Source organism: Vespula pensylvanica, chromosome 1, assembly GCF_014466175.1.
Source record: "Vespula pensylvanica isolate Volc-1 chromosome 1, ASM1446617v1, whole genome shotgun sequence".
NCBI classification, from domain to species: domain Eukaryota; kingdom Metazoa; phylum Arthropoda; class Insecta; order Hymenoptera; family Vespidae; genus Vespula; species Vespula pensylvanica.
Window position 1 is genome coordinate 11,461,218 of NC_057685.1, and position 23,003 is coordinate 11,484,220.

Sequence of the window (23,003 nt, forward strand, 5' to 3'; positions counted from 1 at the left end):
GTAAAGAGCGATTAATGTAATAATGTGAGAATGCATGAGGAGTTGGAACGAACATGGTAGATCAAACAAAACTATAAAGGGAAAAAAGGGATGAACGATGAATGATCGAGAACATAAAGAACTAGAGAGGGAGAAAGAAAAAAAGAGGGAGAGCAGATTATACTAAATATAGAACGATTATAATATAAAACGAAGACTTATTTTATTAACTATATAACAGATTTGTTTTTATTTTCAGTCTAAAACTTTGATGAGAATCCTATTGTAAGAATCTTATATTATTATTATTATTTTTTTTCTTTCTTGCATTTTTTTCTTTTTTATCCTTTCTAAACGTTTTAAATCGATGATGACATTGAAGTGCGATTCATAGCCAGAACAGCTTCGTTCCTCTAAGAATTTGTAGTTGATTCGTGAGGTATTCAAAATGACGACTTTCTACATAATTTTTAATAGATTTGGAACCAATCCCAAAGTTTGGATGTTGCTTTGTAAGCTCGGAGATTCCTCTTGGTCGAAATTACTGTCCGTAAAATATGGACCTCGTTTAATTTCCAAATAACATTTAATTTCAATTTTTAGCTCCGTGTATTTCTACATCTTCTCGTCAAATAAATTTTGAAGATTATGAGTTTAGGGAAAGCTATGTGAATTAGAAATGCTGCTTTCATTTTCTTATCCACAAATAAAAAATATCCTCCATTACAATATATATTCTTACGGTCGTAATATAATTTGTAATGTGCTGAATCCAATACTATTTCCAGGACGTATTTGTAGTGAGATATTTGTTCAGTGAGAAGATTGCTATGTCCGGCCAGTTCTCTGATGAATTATGTTAGCTATCTGGTTGTGACGGTGAAGATGATAATCAGTCTGTGATAGTCTACTGCATGCTCCTGCGATAATAATGAATAGTCTCTGGGTTCTCATGGCATTTCATACATCTGTCATCTGTTACTTGTTTATTTTTGATGATGTATTTCTGGTAATTATTAATATCAATTACTTGGTCCTGAATCGTGACAAGGAATGCTTCAGTCTTCTCGGAGAAATAAATTATCACATTTCAACAAAGCACATGACGCATTTTTCTCGACTTTCGAAATCAATGAGGTATCTATCATGCAGTACCATGCTTTTTCATTGTTGAAGTTTTTTTCTAAATCGTTTGAATCATTTCTTGTTTCTGATGTTCGATGTTGCTCAGATCGAGAAATCGTCAGTGTGGTAAATACGTGCATGGAGAGAAAAGTCGAGCTTTTTCTCGATGGAAATTTTTTGTTAGAGCTTTAATCCAATTATTGCATGGATTACAAATGTTGCTGATTCCCTTTCCGTCTTTTGCAGAAGACAATGTAAGACATATATTGATGCTTCTTGATGAGTGATGTACATTTTGAACCTAATCTAAATTTTTCTTTTTGCATTCTTCTGAGATTTATATTATTTTATGAAATATATAGATATTGCAAAAGTGATCATTATTTTTATCACATTTCTGTCGTCAATATCAATGCTACCTATTTCTTCAAAATTGAATACGAAGTCTTAAATTTGTGTTTTCTTTATAACTGTGTATTGCACATCTCTTGTTTGCTGCATCCCAAAAGTTAGTTATACACTTCATTTTCCTCCATTGATTCACTATCTTGTTTCTCTGGGATGATGAATCTGAACATTCTAATTCATCTAAATCAAATTTCATATTAATATGTGTCAAAAATTTGTTTAATAATTGTATCAGTTTATACCATTATACCATATATAATAAGTATGAGATGTTGTATTCTTAGACACGATATCTTATACATTTTTTGAAAATATTTTGGGAATATTTCTCGTTTAATATGATTTATTATACGTCACAGTTTTTACTGTACGTCTACCATGTGATAAGTTAACGATAGTACACCATTGGTCCAATAGTTACTTAAGCAGTGTTATTAGAACTAGGTAGACTTCATACAACTTCATTACCTTGATCAACCAAGAATGTAGAACGAAGTCAAAGGTCTTTTGATGGTAGATAATATAACAGCATGATAGATTTCTATTTTTTTCCTAAACCTGTTTGAGTATGACAGAGTCAATTTGTATTATTATTATTATTATTATTATTATTATTATTATTATTATTATTATTATTATTATTATTATTATTATTTCCGTTCTCTTCCCCATCTATTAGATACTAATGACGAGTTTTCTATGAAGTCACATGATCATTCCTTGTCATAGTAACATCACCCTGATTATTGTTATACCTTAAATAATGTATAAATAAAATTGCTTTTCCATAAGATTGTCGTTTAGATATGTGCATATACGTGTATGCATATGTTCAGTGTGTTGAGATTATAAAATTTTTTATTGTTATGCACGTGACCGATATGACAATTGATACTATCGGTATTGTTGTTCTGTTCCCAGAGCTCTTTATCTTCTATTGCTGGAGATTGATATTTTGTAATTTTTTCTTATTCTTTTCGTGTAACATTCGCATCGTTTAATACGACTATGTCGATTAAGTGGATTATGTTTTATGATTTGTTGATGAGAATGATGTCGAGTCCGATTGCTTACGATTGTTTTTGTCTGCATATAATGTTTTATCTCAGTAGAGTTTGTATTCATCGTTTTCTAATATGCTTTTCGGGTGTATACTTTTATGACGTGTATGATTGTATTGTTTTGTATTGCAGTACTAATTCACGGTGAATAATTTTTGCTCCAGTGTTATATTTATCCGTGTATTCCGTTCCGTCCAGTAGTAGTATGCACCCTCCTTTTATATGTTCTATTGTTCCTCTGAATTGATGGGATTTTCTGTATGCATCTGTACCCATGGTTTCTTTTATAATGTATTTCCTACAGTTTCGGGTAGCTATTACGTTGTCTTATATCAGTAGGGTAAAGCCTTCTGTTTCTGGGAAGAGTTATTCTGTGGTGAGCTATTTGTATGAAAGTTGTTTATCTATGTTCGGATCTTGCATAATGTTTTAATGGTTGCCCATGTATGGTTTTCTTTGACCATTTCTCTTTCTTTTGTTCTATTATGATCGCGTATATGTCTTCTGATGTGCTTTCTTGTCTGAGACTGAGTGGTGTATGTCGTACATCTATTTTGACGACAGCTTGGTGAAATGGTATGGTTTTATTTCAGAAATAATACTTTAGGGCTTCTATTTGTATTTTGTGTAATGGTTGAATGTCTTTTTATTATTATTTTTTTATTTTTATTATTATTATTATTATTTTTATTATCATCATTATTATTATTGTTTCTTTATCATCATCATCATCATCATCATTATTATTATTATTATTGTTGTTGTTGGTGTTGTTGTTGTTATTGTTATTATTATCATTACCATTATTATCATTATTATCTTTAATATCGTGATCAAAATTACCGAATGGTATGTTCACTTAATTTAATCCTTTTCCTTCTCCACGTTCTTATCGATTTCCTTTTTTCTATAAAAATCCTCATTCGAAAACTTTAGCAGTACCCTACTTCGTGTTTCACATTATTCGGATACCAACGAGTTATCGATCACAAGCTTCCTCTCTGCGTTAAATGCTTCCTTTCTGCGAGTGAGCGAACGGAATGTAAGAGAGAACACGCGCTGAGAAAGAAATCGAATGGGTCAAAAGACGAATGGCTACGAAGTAAGATTTAACGACTTCATTCGTACGTTTGTCTCGACGTAGTAAGCTTGGAAACTCCAAAGACAAGAAATTTGACTCGATAGACTCCGAAAGCAACCTCATGTTTCTCCCCTCCTCTCTTTCTCTTTCTCTCTTTCTCTTCGTCTTTCTTATCTCTCCCGTTTTATCGTCTACCATCGTCGATATGTACTATCCACGATTTTATCGTACTCCTTACGGCCACACCGCTATGAATAATGTCCTGCTTTGATATATGCGCTCTCCACATCGAAACAATGTTACAATCTGTCCGATCGTAATTCTCCTCACGTGAGATTCGAGTTTTTCGATGATCGTTTGAAATTACATCGAAACCTATCGTTCGTTTCTACAATAAAACAAAGTTGTAATATAGTTGTTCAATTACCGCTTGATGAAACATTAAGATATATATTTTCTTAGAGCTATCTATATTGTGCAATCATTTTATCTATCTATCTATCTGTCTATATATATATATAATATAATTATATATATATATATATATATATATATGATTCAATGAAATTATATATATAATTATTATATATATGTATATATAATTCAATGAAATTAATTCTAATATAAATTAAATATATATATATATAATTTTATTGAATTACAATAATTTATATTTCAACTTTGTCGAATAAATGTAATCAAAAAATATTTTTATTATTTTCCACGAAATATATAGTATTGTCCAAAAATTTCACGTACCTCTCTCATCAAAATATGTTAGCACGTATATAATAATACTAATATAATAATACTAATAATTAATTTAATGCATTGAAATATTGAAACATTTGAACAAGTCTTTCGCAAATTATTCTTTTTATTTATTTAATGATTCAATTTTCTGTCTTACCGAAATGAAATTTTTCAGTCAATTAATTATTATCCGTAAAATTTCGATATATTAATTTTAATATATTGAAATTTGTCGATTCTACAAGAAATTTCGTTTTAGTTTCCTTTAATTAGCTTCGAAAGAAGTTATAAATATAAATATAAAATCTACAAAGTAGACAAGTCTACTGATAAAGATAGGGAAAGACGTGTTTCCATAGATCAGTTTTAAATCGGATAACATCGTTCTCAGTGATTCGCGATATTATCTTTAAGATTGAAATTATCTCTCGGTTTCGGAGCATCGCATTATCGATCATACATGTCGCAGTAAATGCAAGTACAGCATGCAACAGACTAGACTAGTTCCATGAATTGTCATCAAAATATATCATCCCGTCGTTCGGTGATAAAAGAGAAAAAAGAAACAAGTAATCTGACCATCGAGAAAAATTGAATAGCATCTGCACTGCGGCAAATTAATTATTTTCTTTCTCGAGCTACTTTCTTTTTTCCTAAACAAAAAAGCTTGATCTCAATTTTTGCCAAAACTTATTAGGTCATTCGAATCGATCCGATTCGCCAACTTTGCCAATCTTATTTCATTTTTTGTTATATATATATATATATATATATATATAATATATATATATATATATATATATATATAATCTAAGTCATTTTTCACGAAACTCATCGAGATAAATTCGAGCATCTTTTTTTGTTTATTCTTTTCTAGAAATAAAACGATATCTTGACCAATCCTCGATATTAAAAGAATTTCATTAATCATTTTAAATTAATAAAACTATTCCTTATTTGTACATATTGTTACGCGCAACTTTGTATAAAAAGTAAAACGAATTTTAATGAGAGAAAAAAAAAACATACAATTCACAAGCTCTTTAAAAGAAAACAGTAAATTATCCGGAACGATCGTGAGTCACGTCCTCTCAGGCAGAGTTCCCTTCAAAAACAGACAAAAACTCGTTACATGTCAAATTCTCTCAGTGCTTAGAAACGATCTATTCGTTTCGAGTTCATTTTGAATTCCTCTAAGCCGCATTTTAACAATATTAAGATTATTAACGATCTTCTTATCGATCTATATTTATCATTTCCTTAATATTAAACAACATCAAATTAACTGGTCCTTCAAAAAGTTATTGTTTTTATAATTAAACGTAGATAATAGTCAATTTGTTACTGAATGAATTAACAAATGCAAATACATTGTATGCATATTTTAAGAAAAGTTTGATAGCGATATGATAACATTTAAATATGTGAAAATTGTAGAAAAATTCAAAAACGATCGATTTAACAGAAAGTGGTAAGTTTGGTATTAATCGTTCTCTCTTTACGTTATTGTTCATTTATATCTTTTCTCTCATTGCCCTGATTAATCAGGTATAAAATAATCAAAAAAAAAAAATCCAAAAACGAAACGTTGTGAATCTTTCAGAGAAAGGCAGGTAAATTTAATGCGAGAACATTTCGCGGAAGGCCGTCGAATATGCGAGAAGAGACCGAAAAAGAAAGAAAAAGAACTGCGATAGAAAGAAAAAGAGAGAATATGAGACAGACAGACAGGCACAGAAAAAGAGAAAGAGAGAGAGAGAGAGAGAGAGAGAGAGAGAGAGACAGAGACAGAGACAGAGAGACAGAGAGAGAGAGAGAGAGAGAGACAGAGAGAGAGAGATGCTGGGAAAGGAGCGTGAAAGGATCGTTGGGCGTGTCCAAGCGGTCCGAGTCGAAAAGCGGATGCTTTATTAAGCGGACGGGGTCAAACGGTGTATATCGAGAGCGATAATGTCGACGAGAGCTCTCTCTCTTTTTATAGCTTTTTATTTTTTCACGCAGGACACTCTCGAATGACTAACGATATGTCTCAGAACGAATGATTATCGATCTAAATGACGTAAGTGTCGCGTTCGACGGATCGAAAGCAAAGAAGTCGTGCCAAAAAGATTGAAAAAAGAGAGAGAGAGAGAGAGAGAGAGAGAGAAAAAAAAGAAAAAAGAAAAAAGTTGAATATAAAATAAAAGAAATAAAATACTCTACTCGGCAGGTGGTAGAACAAATATGTGTAAAGATAGGATTATATTACTTTCTCTCTCTCTCTCTCTCTCTCTCTCTCTCTCTCTCTCTCTCTCACTCTCTTTCTTTTTTCTTTTTTCTTTTCTTTTTTTTTTTTTTTTAATCAAACATTTGACGTACGATCGCTCAGGTGTAGGCTTGTTGTACCTCAGTCGTGTCAATACAGTGCTAATCAAATATCGCGATCTACATAATTTGTTTAGGAACAGTTATAAATCATTACTCGTGTCTTAGCTTATCTCGAGTACTGATTCAGTTAAATTAGTATATATCGTCAAAGGCTACTCGCGCCTTTTCCGATCTTTTTTCTCTAAATGATCGATCGTAAATCGAAAAAGTGATCTGCCAGATGGATCCACACGTTTATCCATGATATCGACGAGTAAATCTTGAAAAATAACGTTATGACACTGTTTACAGAGATAATAATTTTATGAACAGAGGTTAACGAGCGCAACGAATCGTCTAAACGCCAATCAGTCGGTGGTAAGTAAATTCATTATGAACCGCTAAACTCATTTAAGTGATACTGATTTATTATTACATCAGGATCCATAAAAGTGTTTCTATCAGAAAATGATCGTAAAATTGGAAATTACATTTGATTAAGAGCCATAACGCACGCACGAATACGTATTTGTAGAAAGCTATGGAAATTACTATAAATCAATGATGGAATTCAATGGGAAATTGAGAAGGATTATGATGTAAGAATCAGACAACATGGAAAATGAGCGAGGATAATAAAAGATAGACTTAGGTAACACACCTGTCACTGACTATAAGTTCGATGATTTACGATCTCTCTAATTTTTTGAAAACCCTTTTATTCTTGACCGACTGCTCTGTCGAGCCACGAGTTCGTCGTTTATTTCAAAATTAAAATCTACCTATCCATCGAATTTATCTTCGAAAACGAAGATAATGTGATTTACAGTGGAAATCATCTAGGAATATTTTTTTTTTTTTTTTTTTAATCGATTCGATTAATCAAAACAGTAAATAATAATGATCGTTGGCTGCATCGATTGAGCTTATCTATCGATGAAGAAGACGTCTTCATGTCTCGCTTCTTCATTTCGAACAATCATTATTAAGCTGCCGAAGCCATAAACGAGGAACTATTAAATGTCGAATCTAAATGGATATTAGCGTTACACGTACGTTTTCACTTTGAAGTTACCGCTTTTAAGATAACCGATAAAATAATCTCAGCTAAACGAATTAGAAATTTTCATATGTCTTAAATATTTCTGAACTATATTAAGAACAATAAATAGATATGAACTTTAAAAAGAAATAATTAAAATGAAAGGTATGTTTCATTCGTTTATATAAATAATTTATCTCGCTTATTGAAATGACTTTATGACACGATTTTACTACAAGTATGTTGAAAGATAGAGAGAATTTCTACTAGTCATCGTTTTTCGACATAAGAGAAGACATAAATATCCTACATTCCACGAGTTTCTAAGATTTATTGAGCTATAATCATGGCGAGTGTACACCATTCATTTTGCTTGACTTCGTGTTCGTTTCACTACGATTTAATAGTTATCTAAATAGTGAAAACTCTACCACCGATATCACAGAGATCAGACATTTGTTTCGTTTTTTCTTTCCCCCTTTATCCTAGCACCTTCTATATTATATCCATTCTAAATCTGAATTTTAATCACTATCGTGTAAACCATAATATCGATTATCTCAAATTCAAAGTAAAAACCCGATTGATATTTATCTTTCCAATCGCAAATTAATCGAATTACCTTGATCTAATTTCATTAAAAATCGAATAAAGATGAATCATGAGAAACATTATTACTTAATATTAAATCAACTTATTAATAAGACATAAAAGAAACTTCACGCATATATTATTCTAACATAAATGGTATACGTATATAACATATACCATGAAACAATGCAAAATCATTGAAACAATCATCGGAAATTGCTTAGAATAAAGACAGAAATCTTATTTCGCTCGATCGGATATTTTAATCGTGCCATTCTAATGTCTTAGATATATATGACATACATATACTATACGAGTCGACGAAATTCATCAAGCGATTATCAAAACACAAGGAGAGTAGCGTTTCCGGAAGGACACGCCCCTGAGGCGCCAGGAAGTCGTGACACGTTACTGATACCAATATTCGACCTCCACGTGGCTCACGTACGATACTATGAAAGAGTAGTGAAACACGAAGAGGCCGGAGAGAAGAAAAGTAGGAGACGCGTTGTATACACATAACCCAAGTGAACCCCTCGTTCGTCTTCTTAATCTCCTTTATCGTTGTCGATGTGGTTGTAGTAGTAATATGTTCGTTACCTTCGAGGTCGAAGGGACGACAAAGCAAAACTCCGAATAAGAAGCCTCCTTCTTTCTTTCTTTCTTTCTTTCTTTTTTTCTTTCTTTTTTTCTTTTTTTCTTTCTTTCTTGTGCCTTACGAATGGCTTCGCCGCACGACAAGAAAATTAACAAATATTGATACTAGCAACTATATTTGATATCTATAGTCTTTTTATATTATGTTTCTTTATATCTCTACATGTAAATGTAGTAAAATAATTTAACTAAACTATCTGAGGTAAAAAGCAATAAAACGTAATTATTCCAAATTTTTCTACTCCTCCCTTCCCTCAATCCCACATCCACCCACCTCCACGATTTACATAACTATTAAATAAACTTCCTTAATTTTCTATGCTCTCTGCCGCATGCAATCGATCAATTTGATTTCTTAAATACTGAAATCACGCGATGGAAAGAAGAATGACTATAATATTAGATCTATGAAAAGGTTCTGTCCGCTGAATGAGTTTCTAACTTTCAAGGATGAGTTATTTTATCATAAAGCAATTTAAACGTTTTCATCAAAATTAAGAAAAAAGTTTGTTAATATTGAATTTATTATATATAAAATGACATTTAAAAATATACATGCGCGCGCGCACGAGTGCTCGTCTATGTGTGAGGGTGTGTATGGGAGCAAGTACTTCCATTTCATATATAACTAAGTATTCGTGAGAAGGTTGACCTAAAAACCTGGATAGCTTAGTAGTTTAGAGCAATCACCTGAAGACCTAATTTTTCTCATGTATCTTGCATAGTATATAAATATATAAGGTCTACCAAATTGACTCGTACGATCGATTTAAATGTGAATAATATATATATATATATATAACTAATCGTTTGTATATTCGATCGATCTTGAAAGTCATTTTATAAAAGAGCCTATAGATATTTTTCGTCTTGAGAATCAACCAAAATCATGTGTTTTGCTGCTGATAATACGCATCTTTTAACGCATTATTTTTTATGAAATGGGCGAGGCGAGGCTAACGTTATGACCGTGCATTTCCATCGTGGTGAAAGCAACTCGGTTAATGTATTTTTTCATTCTTTCTGAGTATATCGACGCCCGTTTACAGACCACAAACGAAATTGCCTTCCTTACATATATAGGTGTATATATATATGTATGTATGTATGTATGTATGTATGTATGTATGTATGTATGTATGTATGTATGTATGTATGTACGTATGTATGTATGTATGTACGAATGTATGTATTTATGTATGTATATATGTATATATATAAACGTTAAAAAAGGGTACCTTGCGGCAAGAGTGCTCGTGCACGAGACTCGACTTTGTTAAATAAAAAACTAAGTACGTATTCGAAAGTACATATTCTATTTGTATTTTAAGCAGTAAAGTCCTTATTTATTTTGTTGTTTACAGATAAATTTACCGTCGTTTGATACGTGCAAAAAAAAACTTCGCTACAGTTAGGACTTATCGTACAGAATGCAACGCAGAAATATCTTTGACTCGAAGGTAGATATTTACTGCTTACATGATCGGTTTAAATCTGAATATATTTATGTGTATATATATATACACGTATATACATATACATATATATGTACACACACAAATACGTGTAGTATATAAAATGTATATTAAAATAAAAATTACAAATTAAATAAAATAATTCATTTAATAATTTATTTATGTAATTTACTAATATATTATTTTTATACACGTGTATGTTTGTGTCAGTATATAATATATGTAACAACACAAACATAAAAAGAGAAAAAGCACAAAGTTGGGATCTTTGGCGAAATTTCCACAATATGAAGAGATAAGAAACTTTCGCTGCTTTCTCCAAGATTTTAAAGAGAATGGGTATTTATGCAAACTGGCTACTCGTGGTAATAAATTATTATTTTTTACAAATCTAGGACGAAAAAAACGCAAAAGAGTATATTAATCGCGTGCTCACGCGAATATAACGCACGACATTGCACCATTTGGTAGTGCACCACTTCAAAAGAACCACTCCTCTACACGATTTTTTAATCTCATCTATTATACTATAAACACCGATTCTTTTAAGATATAATCATTTTCCATAATCCATATATCATTCGTAGAAAATTTCAAAAAGTATTTCCAACATTTGAAGCAGTTTATTCCAACATCTACAAAATTGCAATGTGCCGTAAAAAAAAAAAAAAAAAGAAAAAAAGAGAGAAGATTCGTCTATTAAAAAATAGAACGTGGAAAACCTTCGATAAAAAGTTTTTCAAAAATTGTAACATTTCATTGGACAGTGATCGAAATAATGTTAAAATTAGTAACAACGATGATTCGCATTAATCATAAAATATGTAAAAGGAAAAAGATCTCGATACATCTGTCGGACAAAAGTATGTCGTATGTATCGTACATGTGTATATGTATGTATGTATGTGTGTAAAGAAAAAAGGATAGAAAAAGAAAAAGAAGGAAATACTAATAAAAGGAAGGTTCGCAGCTGCCCTAGTCCTTTCTCGTTTACACGCAAAGATCCTTTTCCTGACCTATCCCAATTTTAGTAGACTGTTGACCATCCTTCCTTCGAGTCGACATCTTTTCTATTCTCCAACGCGAGAATAAGTTGGTTCTACATCGGTGTACGTAAATTTATACATGTAACTGTGTGCCAGCTGCGAAAAGAAACCCACAAAATCTTATTGTGAAAGCGCGTGGCCCACGTCGAAATGCAACAACCGGCTTTTCGACGGCCTAATTGGTCAATGTCGAGCATCACGATGGATTCTACTTACAAACTTTCATCGATCAAATTTGGGAGAGTTCCTTTCGAGTACGAAATTAATTTCATTTGCTCTCTTGTTAATATTTCAATTTAAAAGAAAGCGTATACACACGTATGATAATGTTTTAAATATGTTTCATTTAAATCTAAAAGATTTTTTTATTCTAATAAAATAGATACGAATGATCGGTATCATTTCTTTTTTTTTTTTTTCTATCATTAAACTTCCTTTTTCTTTTCAATTTCTTTTCTTCTTTTTGTTTTTTTCTTTTGGATATTCTTCCACGTTTTAAAAATATCAACACGAAATAAAAACACTTATTACGATTGCACATTATATTATATTTCTTTACATTTATTATATTTATTTTATATTTATTTTATATTCTTTACTTTGATTATATTTACATGTTATATTATATCTGCATATTACGTAAAAATATACTGTGCAAATAATTCAAGTATCGTATTTCGTGGATGTAAAATGAATATAAAAGTAGAAATAAACAATTACGAAAGATATATGCATACGAAGGTATACGCTCTCTATTTTCCGACGGGGAAGGTTTTATTGTAATAACACGTAACATTATCGCGATATATCAATTATGTCTATCTAGAGTTTATCGAATATCGAGTATGAAGCACGTAGATACAAAGAAAGCGATATTTACCGACTGCCGACAGCCTACAATTAATCCGCGCGTTCCGTATCGTATAATTCGAAACTTAGCCTGCAGATGAATCGCAAAATTGGTACGTTTCCCAAGATGAAAACAAGAGAATCGACCTCGTTTCTATACCGTTTCGAATGTATAACGAAGGAGAAGTTCGACACTTCGATCATGGTCGTCGATCGTTATCGTAAGGCACGATCGTTATCAAGGAGCGTGCATCTTACGCGTGATCGTGCGAGAAACTATTACACGAGAGACTTTCGCCTCTTTAACGACGTTTATGTTCATCTGCACTGTACATGCTTCGAAAACATGTACATTTCAAAGTGTGAATATCGAAAGAGAGAACTATTCGTCCGTGAAAAATCTTTTAATTCGAAAGACGCAAATAATCATTTTCGATAACTTGTCTTTGCTCGATCTACCGTGAAAATATACTAATCTATGAACAACGAGAGATAACAGATATTTGCTAATAATTCGTCTATAAGTTCGATCGTCTAAATAGATATCTCGAGATAAGTTTACTTCAAAAAAAAAAAAAAGAAAAAAGAAACAGAAAGAAAGAAGAAGAAAAGGGGAAAAAAGAAAAACGAAAAAGTTTCGACAGAAACTGCAATAGAATTTTGCAAAAAAATAAGATGAGATGTTTATATTGATTGGAGATTAATTAGCTTAATTCTATACAATTATATAACGTGTTCTTTTATCATTACCGTCCAAAATCTGTAATAGATTTGAAAACGATAAGAAGATAAAAGAAATTCATCGTTCGAGGTATTTAAAAAACAAATTTTCGCCAAGAGATCATGCCGTTAAATAAAAAATAATAAATTAAATTATAGATACGTGCAAACATGTGTTAACAAATGTATTTATGAATAAAATTATTAAAATTTCATTTACTGTATTTTGATACTCGAATTACAGCCTGACCGATTGAGTCCAACCAATTCAAAGTCATAAATATTTAAAGGTCTATAGAAACGCAACGACTTTGATATCAGTTAATATAAGCACGGTTCAACTGGATACAAGTTTTCTTTCACAATAGTAATCGTCCGATTAATTATTCAATTGCGTGGAACAATGGCGCACGGAATTAGCCAGTTCACAGACCTTGTTTATCTATATCAAGGTCAATATCCGATCTATTCCATTAAATGCGAGAGAGTTACGCTATAAATATATAAATAGATCAATTTTCTTTTTGTTTTCAATCATCTCAAAGGCAAATCAACGAAGGTAAAAAAACGTACTTTATAGTTCGAACGATATGCGAATAAAAAAGCAATGTTTTCACGTAACGAAATTGTGAAAAAAAATGAACAATGAAAATTACTTGGAGTGAATTCAATCGGATGTAGAATAATGACCGAACAAGGAATAAGATTTTTCCCAATAAAATTTGAAGTTAGGAGTGAAAGCTAATCGAATCAAACTAACTTCGTCGCGATTTATTTTCAGAGACCATTGAACAAAGATTAACATAACAAAGTGTACATTAATTTACAGAGTTACAACGAAACTCGATTCGCGGAGATGTCATCATCGCCGAGACGTAAATAGTACGAATTTAATAAAGCTGCTTAAGTGGCACGAGATTTTATCAATTCCACCAAGCACACGTATTTCTCATATACCGATATTCTAAATTCTGACACATGACTTTTCTACTCCACCGACATGAAAAAAAGACGTAATTTAAGAAATAATCAATAGATGTAATCTTGACTATCGAAATCAAGTTAAAATCATGTTAAAATTAAACTTTTTGATCCATTTAAGAACCTTTGAAAAGAGATAACGAGGATTACAATCTTTTTCTTTATCAACCAGTACACACACACACACACAACGAGCTTGAATTTTTCTTCTCTTACTTTTTTTTTTCTTTTTTTTTTTAACTACATATATCTACTTATCTATCGCTCGAAAAAAATATCGATCGAAACGATGTTACGTGCAGACGAACGAAAATGTCACTCACCTTATAACCTTCCGTCTATTATTAGGATGAAGCCGCTGTGCCATTTCCGGATCAATTTCGGCCAATCTACGATGTAGCACCTCGTTCGTCTCCTCTCTCGTCCACCCGTCGATCTTCATCTTCTTTGAAGGCGAAGACTCGTCTTCCGTTTCTCTTTTTTCCAACGTTTCCTGTGTGTTCCCACCTCTATCTTTGTTGTCGTTATCGCTTAAAACCATCCTCGTTTGATCCTCCTCGTCCTGAGAATTTTTCTTCGGGTCCGAAATAAGTATTTTCCAAAGTACTGACTCTATGTAATAATTCGTACCACCGACGACGATTGGCATCTTCTTCTTCAATATTAAATCGTCCATCTAAATCGATCGAAAGAGATAATGATCGTAATCGATTTAATACGGGCGACAAAGAGAAAGAGATTTACGATTACGAAAAAAAAAAAAAGGAAGAAAGATCACGTGTTAAGTGAGAAAAGAAAAGAAAAGAAAAGAAAGAGAAAATAAATAAGTAAATAAATAAAATGTTGCATTAATATCGTAATTAACGGATCATTAATTTTACTGCAGCTCTCGTGTTATTAGAACCTCTTAGTTACATTTTGCGATCGTTCAATTAAAGATCGTTATACAGAATTGAATTTACTTTTAACGATGCAATTTATTCCAATAAGCTATTGAAACAGCATATTTAATATCACTCGCAATTAAATCGAAAGATTAATAATATATTTATGAATCGAAGGATAATTTATATTTCTTTATAAAAATTATTATGAAAGACCATGGCTATTTAATTATAAAAAATATCAAGGTCTTTCTTACTTCCTTATTCTTGGACAAAATTCGGCTTCGTTCGGATTTTCTTATCTACGATGCCATACAGGAGGAAGGAGAAGGGATAGATAATGTGGAGGGAACAAAAAAAAAAGATGTGTTGTATCACGCGATCGTTTTAAAAATCATGAATAATAAAAAGAAAATTGTCGAAAGCTTTGCTTCTTTCTCGAACAGGAAAAGAAAAGGAAAAATGAAGAAGAAAAAAAAGAAACAATACATAAAGAAAAATATATAAGAATAGATTACAATCGGTAGCACCATGTCCCTGAAGTCGGTGACGGAAAAATAGGTGAGAGGATCAACAATGTCTAACATATGATGAACCGCCATTTGCTTTTCTTCCTTGGTCACCTTGGCTGTAACGATGTCTAGACCCTTATACACCTGCGGATTAATATCCAATCTAGATTATCGTAACTGAAAGGATAATGACAGAGGTTAAGAAAAAAAGTTATGGATGGGTTATAAAAATATATATGCTACTACTATCTCGTTTTCTCCTCGTTATTTACCGCGTAAATTGCATTAATTAGTTTATGCGCGTGTCTCTTCGATGTGCAAGAAAGTAAATGAGTGATTCAATGAGAATTAGGGTCGTTTCTATAATCCAGCCAATTAAACGAGAACTCAAATATCACTGTGAGTTTTCAAGAATCCCAGAATATAACGATAGAATAAAGTTCGACACAATATAAACGAAGATGACATCAATGAAAAAGATATGAGAAAAGTGTTTCATTTAAATGGAAAGTTTACGATTATGATCTTTTTATGGGAACAAACTCGTATTTATATTTTCTTTTTTTCTGATCGATATCCGTTTGATCATGTTCATGGTCTAATAACTCTACTTTAAAACGTTATATTAAAGATTAATATTTTTAAATCCTACCGAATCAATTGGATCCAAAATGAGATGGACCTCGATCATATTGTTCGGATTCTGACGGATGAATGTACGTAAGTAAACATATGATTCGACATACTCGGCCTTGTATAAATGACTTCATTTTTTCATAGTAACAGTAAATAGAAGGATTACCGAACAAAAAATTATTGTTGCGATTAAAAGTAATTTAATCAATGTATCTAAGTATCTAGTATTTGGAAATCATAAATCATTAGATAAATCTTCAATGACACATAAATGTTGGTGTCCAGAAATAAATCTTCGAAAAGAAAGTGTCACTTAAAATTTTTGACTTATCTTTTCATGTAGATTCATCCTCTTTATTAACGATGGTATAGGTGATCAGATCAAGAAAAAAAAATTACGTTGTACCATATCGAAATAAGAGAACCAAATTTCTAAACACTTTTTCGTTTGGATCGAAACGTCAATCAAGTCGGATATTTTCGAAACATGACGGATATTTCATACAAGAACGGATATTTTCGATAGAGACGACAGAAGCAAAACATAAATGCTTCGAAGAAGAAATAGAAGAAAAAGAAGAAGAAGAAAAAGGAAAGAGCAAAAGAGGAGCTTTCCTTCTCTTCCGTTCGTTCACGTTCGATGCGCACCACTAAGACGGATAAACGAGAATCCAAGAACGTTTCCGATTACGAGAATTTCGACTTTACGCTCAACATTCCATTACGTACACACGACATAGCTCGGTGTGGAACAGGTTTTCAACGTTCCGATCCGGCCGCCAGATGTAGCCGGAACGGCCGTGTCTTCGATCTTTGAACAGGTTTCCGACGTTCTAAAGCGGTCTTCAACCTTCGTTCCGCTTCGATCTTTCGTACTTTTTCATAGGTTTTGCCACTAGAATGAAGTACAAGAAAGATTTCGTGCGAACGAACCCAAACGAGCCCAAAAGACGAAATTATTCTTCTTTTCTCGACGTTGAAATTTCGACCGTTTGCATAGTCACCTATAAGTCTGTTATTCTTATCTTCTACCGCGAAGGTACACAAGAAGAAGAAGAAGAAGAGGAAGAAGAAGAAGAAGAAGAAGAAGAAGAAGAAGAAGAAGAAGAAGAAGAAGTAGAAGAAGAAGAAGAAGAAGTACGAGCGACCGGCTCGTTCCACGCGCGCCGAACTCGAGAGACCGCATTCCACCGGTTCGCTATTGAACCTTAAATCGATCCGCAGGATCTCTTTACGAAGGATGTTTGCCAACCGATGAAAATACGATTTTTACTTATATATAAGACATACTTTTCGTGAAAAATTGATAACAGTTTACAATTAAGTAAAAGGATTCGATTATTTCATTCCTTTTTATTCGATCGATTATAATATAGATAAATTTAATTAATTCAAGAAAATATTTATTTAATGAAACAATTACAAAAATTATAAAAAGAAATGTAATATTATAGAATGTATAATATCCTTTTTAACTGATCTATCGTGAACGCGAGCGCGTATTATTAAAAAGGAATAGTAACCTTCATTAAAAATTGACAATTACCTAACAGCAAGTAGAAAAAATTCGATTATGTGTCATTAGTTTTTACCATCGACTTAATGCAAGTATATTTAATAATTCATATTTATATTTATTTGAATGATATCTATAAGAGAAACGTAATGTCATATAATGCATAATATTCCTTTTGACGGAATCCGTCGTATGCAGAAACGAAGTACGATTAGAACTAATAACTTTTCATTTGTGAAAAATTGACAAGTTCCTAACATTTAATTAAAAGGAATCAATTACGTCAATTATTTTTATCGTCGATATAGAACAGATGCATATAATAATTCATGCAAATAAAAATGTATCTAACCGATCATATATCTAAAATAAAAAGAAACGTAATCTATTAATTAGAAACTTTCGAGATAGAAACTCTTTCGAACTCGATATATCACGCGTAATATTGCTTCTGACAAATCTATCAGGAGGACGAGAATTTCTTGGTGATCATCGTCGATCATAAAATGTTCGGTGAAAACGGTGAATGAATAGAAGAAGTGGTAAAGATCGGAGAGGATGGCGGTGAGACCATTGAGGGCATATCTTCTGCGAGAGGAGCGAAAGCCTCTCTCGAAACCTGTTCCATCCACTGACTGTATATATGTATGTATATACGATGACCGGCTGGCTCATCTCGTATGCGTGTTTGTGTGTGTGTGTGTGTGTGTATTCGCGCACTCACGCGGCTAACGGAACGCGGCAAGAGCCGACTCGCACTCGCTCCGAATTCTCTCTGGGTCGCGCGTACTCTCAACGTTGAAAGATCTCGAGCGATCTCCAACAATAGAACCGTTCCTTGACTTTTACTTTACACGAGTCCGACTTCGTTCCACGATGCTAAACTCCTACTCCTCATCGGCGTATGCCCGGGAATTCGTTTCGAATCATGACGTCATTCCTAGTCTATTATACATCGAAACGAAATTTTGATAGGATAAAAACGATAGTTTCTCTATGAATGATATATATATATATATATAATAGTTATCGAATGATATATATATAAATAATATATAAATAATATAAATTAATATCGATTATATATTATTAATAAGAATATATCGATTTCTTTATCCGATTGATATTTCGTTGAATTTATCAGGAGATCTTTTTAATTATACGAACTTGCGATTATTATCGAGTAATTATTGGTAATATATATATATATATATATATATATATATATATATATATATTGACCGTTTATTTTGAAAGCGGTGAAAGTTCATTTTTTTGTTATTTCGAAAAAATGGAGGGTTAATAATCAATCTCTACGCAATTTCTTTTATTGGCCAATTTTTAATTGAATAAAGTATTGGCATTTTTTAAGATATTAAATATTAACTAATTATAAATAAAAAGTTTACACTAAATTAATCACAAATTATGTGATATCTCAATTTTTAAAAAATGGACTTACACCACTTTCAAAATAAACGGTCCATATATATAATGTGTAATTTATCGTGACAGGTAGGTAATAATTTTCTATAGTTTCTATAATTAACATCTTCATCCTATCTTTCGTATTTATATCGAAATATTCAAATCGAACAAATACCTTTACGATTTATTTTATCTCATAACTTTATCTTTATTTACCTATTTTTTTTTTTTTTTCTTTAATCAAAGCTTATGAATATTGAATCAGTTTCATTTATATCATTTATTTTTGCATAGTTACTTATCATGATCAAAAAACTCGTGAAAACGATCCAAACTTTCCCTGGTCTGGAAAAGAAAAAGTCTTTCGATCGGTGAAAGTCAAAATTCAAAAGCGTTACTCCCTTAAATGGTTCGATCGCGCGATATAAATCGATTAAAGAACGTAACGTAATAAATCAGCAACATTGATGATATCGTCTGATTATCGCAATAACGAGAGAAGAGTATTAATTAAGATAAAATTGTAGAAATTTTAATCGTGTCTTGACTCGTTAGAATCAACTTTGTCTTTGAAAAAATTAAGAAAAGGCAGATTAGAAATTTAAAAAGAAAAATAGAGAAAGAAAAAAAAATAAAGAGAAAGAGAAAGAAAGAGAAAGAGAGAGAGAGAGAGAGAGAGAGAGAGATAGGCAAATCCAATAAATAAGTCAGTCCTCTCAAAGAGGAACTTGCCTTTCTCATTCGTGTCAAAGCATTCAAGCATGGCATAAGTTTATTTAATCATCGATTTACGACTCCGCTACTCCGTAAGCCGATCTTCCAAGAACGTTATTTATTAACACGTTCATCCGTCGTTGTCGTCGTCGTCGTGGACTATCGCTCCCGTAACTAATATATTAACGTTCGAGCAAACGCACGCGAACGTCGTCGACTCTCTTCCGTGACGATCATCTTAAGGATGCCCATTCCAACCATGGTTCTCTTACTCACGAATTATCGTTTTACGGCTATCGAAAAGCTTTCCTTCCACGACCTAAATTCTATTTCCAATGCTTTTAAATCGATAATAATTTAAATGTCCCTTTAACAACCTCAGTTACAATATATATATATATATATATATATATATATATATATATATACATTATAAATACCATATATATGTATATATATATATATTATATATTATGTATATAATATTATATATAAATATATATTATATATGCGATACATATTATATACACAGACGCACGTATAGAATTTTTCTATAGCTAATATCTCGAAATCATTGTTGAAAGAGTAATTAATTAACAAAGTCATTTGTATTACATTATAGTATAGACTTTCACCGGGTCCTTTCCTGAGAAAGCTTGTAAATATATTAGCATCGATATACATCGTTATCTCGTTATACCGTCTAACGCTACATAAATCATAGAGAATCGTCCTAATGAAACTAGAAAATGTAAAGCAGGTGAACCTCTACTGTTCCGATTTGATGCCGTTACTACTTCTATTTATATTGATATTAGAAATAAATAATTTGCGTTCCGCATCGATTCGTCATTACATAGGCAATCCGTTAATAAATACAAATTCCAAACGATGGTAGTCGAGACGAACGAATCTAAGAGATCTAATTCATGACACCAAAAATAGATGGTGAGCAGGAAGGCTCGACTCTAATCGTTTCCTAGACTCAAGGTCGCCTTAGAATAGTGAAGAAAGAGAGAAAGAGAGAAGCAAGAGAAGAAAACGAAGAAGGAGGAGGAGGAGGAAGAGGAGGAGGACGAGGAAAGGAGGAAAAAAAGGAGAACGGAGAGTGAGGACTAGGAAAAGAGAGAAGCAAGCTAGCCAATCAAAGGCAAAATAGAGAAACGTGCTGTTCTAACGGTCCACCAGAGAGGAGGTAAGTTCACCGTTTAGAATATCCTGCACGATGATTTATTTGTAACGCTTAAAGGAACTCTAACAACTCGAGGGAGACCTCCCACTGTTAGAAGAAGCAATTATCAAAAGCACCGGCAGCACATCGGTGAGGCAATTACGCGAAATGTACTCTCCTTGTGGTTTAGCGTCGTTACTTTAATAATCGTTTCTTATCTACCAGCTCGTTTCGACTCGCCTTTAAGCAAAGAAAGAATAAATAATAGATCTGTAGAAATCGAAAATAATCGAGAATATCTTCTTCTCTATAAACCTTTCCATTCGTACTATTTTATTTATTCGCGTGGAAAAGACAATGATGTTCGGTTAATTATTAATGAAAATTTATGACTACGAAGAAAGAAAGAAATAAAGAGAGAATACGATGTAAGCTATATTTTTATTCGATCATTTACTTTCTATTGGACCACGTACAATGGAAATATAATGAGGAAAGTTAATCTGGCAAATAAAACAAATTAATATATTATCGTTAATTTATATATCGCTTTTAATCGTTTTTGATGTTTTGTTGCATTATTGAAAAAAAAAAAAATATTTGGATACGATTCGATGTATTGTCAGAAAACATCGTACAACTTCTAGTTTCTAATCTCTTTCTCTCTCCCTACCTAATCTCGTCTGACCTCCGCACGCGAGCAACCAACTCCGTCGTATGTTTTCTAATCGGTCATAATACGATATAACATGGATTACGATTGGCAAGTTACCGTGTCCGGATGACATTCGTTACATCCGTCGATGCCGATCGTTTTCCTTCAAGGCTTTACTATAATGATAGCAGGATTATCCTCATCGTGCCATTCAAAGCGGCATTACGCTAGGCAGAGCATAGCTCGAACGAATTATTATCGACGAAACGATAATACGAGTGTCGAATATAGAATTTAATAACAAAAAAAAAAAAAAAAAAAAAGAAAGAAAAGGAAACGAAGAAAATACAGAACGAAATTTCTATGAATACTTCAATTAGTACTAACGAATGATAATCGAACGGAAGATGCTCGATTAGAAAAACTCCATCGTTGTTTTCAGAATGTTAAGAGTATAATTAATTTTACTGAAAATAAACGAGATATAAATCAAGCAAATGATTAATAGAAAGTGCGAGTAACATCCAGTCCAGCAAGATGCAGAGATTTTAAAGGAACGTTTCTGCTGGAAGTAGCGTTCCAACTCGGTGAGCTCCTTCTGATTAGAGGTAACAGTAAACCGGACGATAAAGGAAGTTAAGTGTCTGTTTCTTAGAAACCGAAAGCTTTTATCTCTCGTGAAGAAGCGATAAATCCCTCGACTTCTTTCTTTTAACATGTCAAACGCGAAATCCACGAAAGTACGTTCAGAAAGATTGAAAATTTTATATTTATTACGCGATAGAAAAATAATCTTCGAAAATCGATCGACAGTTCGATTTCAATCGTAATATCGTTTTAAAAAATCTCGCCAGTTAAATTTAATCGAATTAAGAAACGATGTTCGAATCTCAGCAGAAACTTGCCAAATTTGGGTTTCCATTTCGGTTTCATTCGGCGAACGTCCGATCGTACGAGGTTAAGCTGACAAGACGTTTTGAATCGAAATATCGATTCGAACCTAGGCAGTTAAATTAAGTCGAATTTAGAAGTGTTCAAGTCTCGGAACAAAGTTGCCAAATTCGGCTTACCATTTCGGTTTCAACCGGCAAAAGTCGGAACGAGCGAGAGGTTCAAGCTGACAAGGAGAGAGAAGAAGTAGAGAGGAGAGGACGGAAGAAAAGGAAAGAGGAGAAGGGCGAGGGACGGGGGAGTCTAATAAATTAGCCAAAAAAATTCACGTTGAATACTTAATCAGTAGAAAACTTAGTTCGCATAGCTACGCGTAGAGAAGGCTCATCGGTGCTAAGGCATATTAGAATTGGTTAGACGCTTACGGTCGGATAGCTCGTATCAGGAAACGTCGGTTTAAGTATGTTAGGCACGAATAACGC

General features: G+C 32.4%; 1 protein-coding gene across 1 annotated transcript in view; it reads right to left on the reverse strand.

Moving 5' to 3' along the window:
- The window catches only part of LOC122633657 (tRNA dimethylallyltransferase), a 103,684-nt gene that overhangs the window by 57,219 nt on the left and 23,462 nt on the right, over positions 1–23,003 (reverse strand). Inside the window, exons 2-3 of the mRNA XM_043821800.1 lie at positions 15,517–15,654; positions 14,438–14,790 (exon numbers count right to left, since the gene is read on the reverse strand). Coding sequence (XP_043677735.1) covers positions 14,438–14,790; positions 15,517–15,654 — 491 coding nt within the window. The remainder of the gene's footprint in view (positions 1–14,437; positions 14,791–15,516; positions 15,655–23,003) is intronic.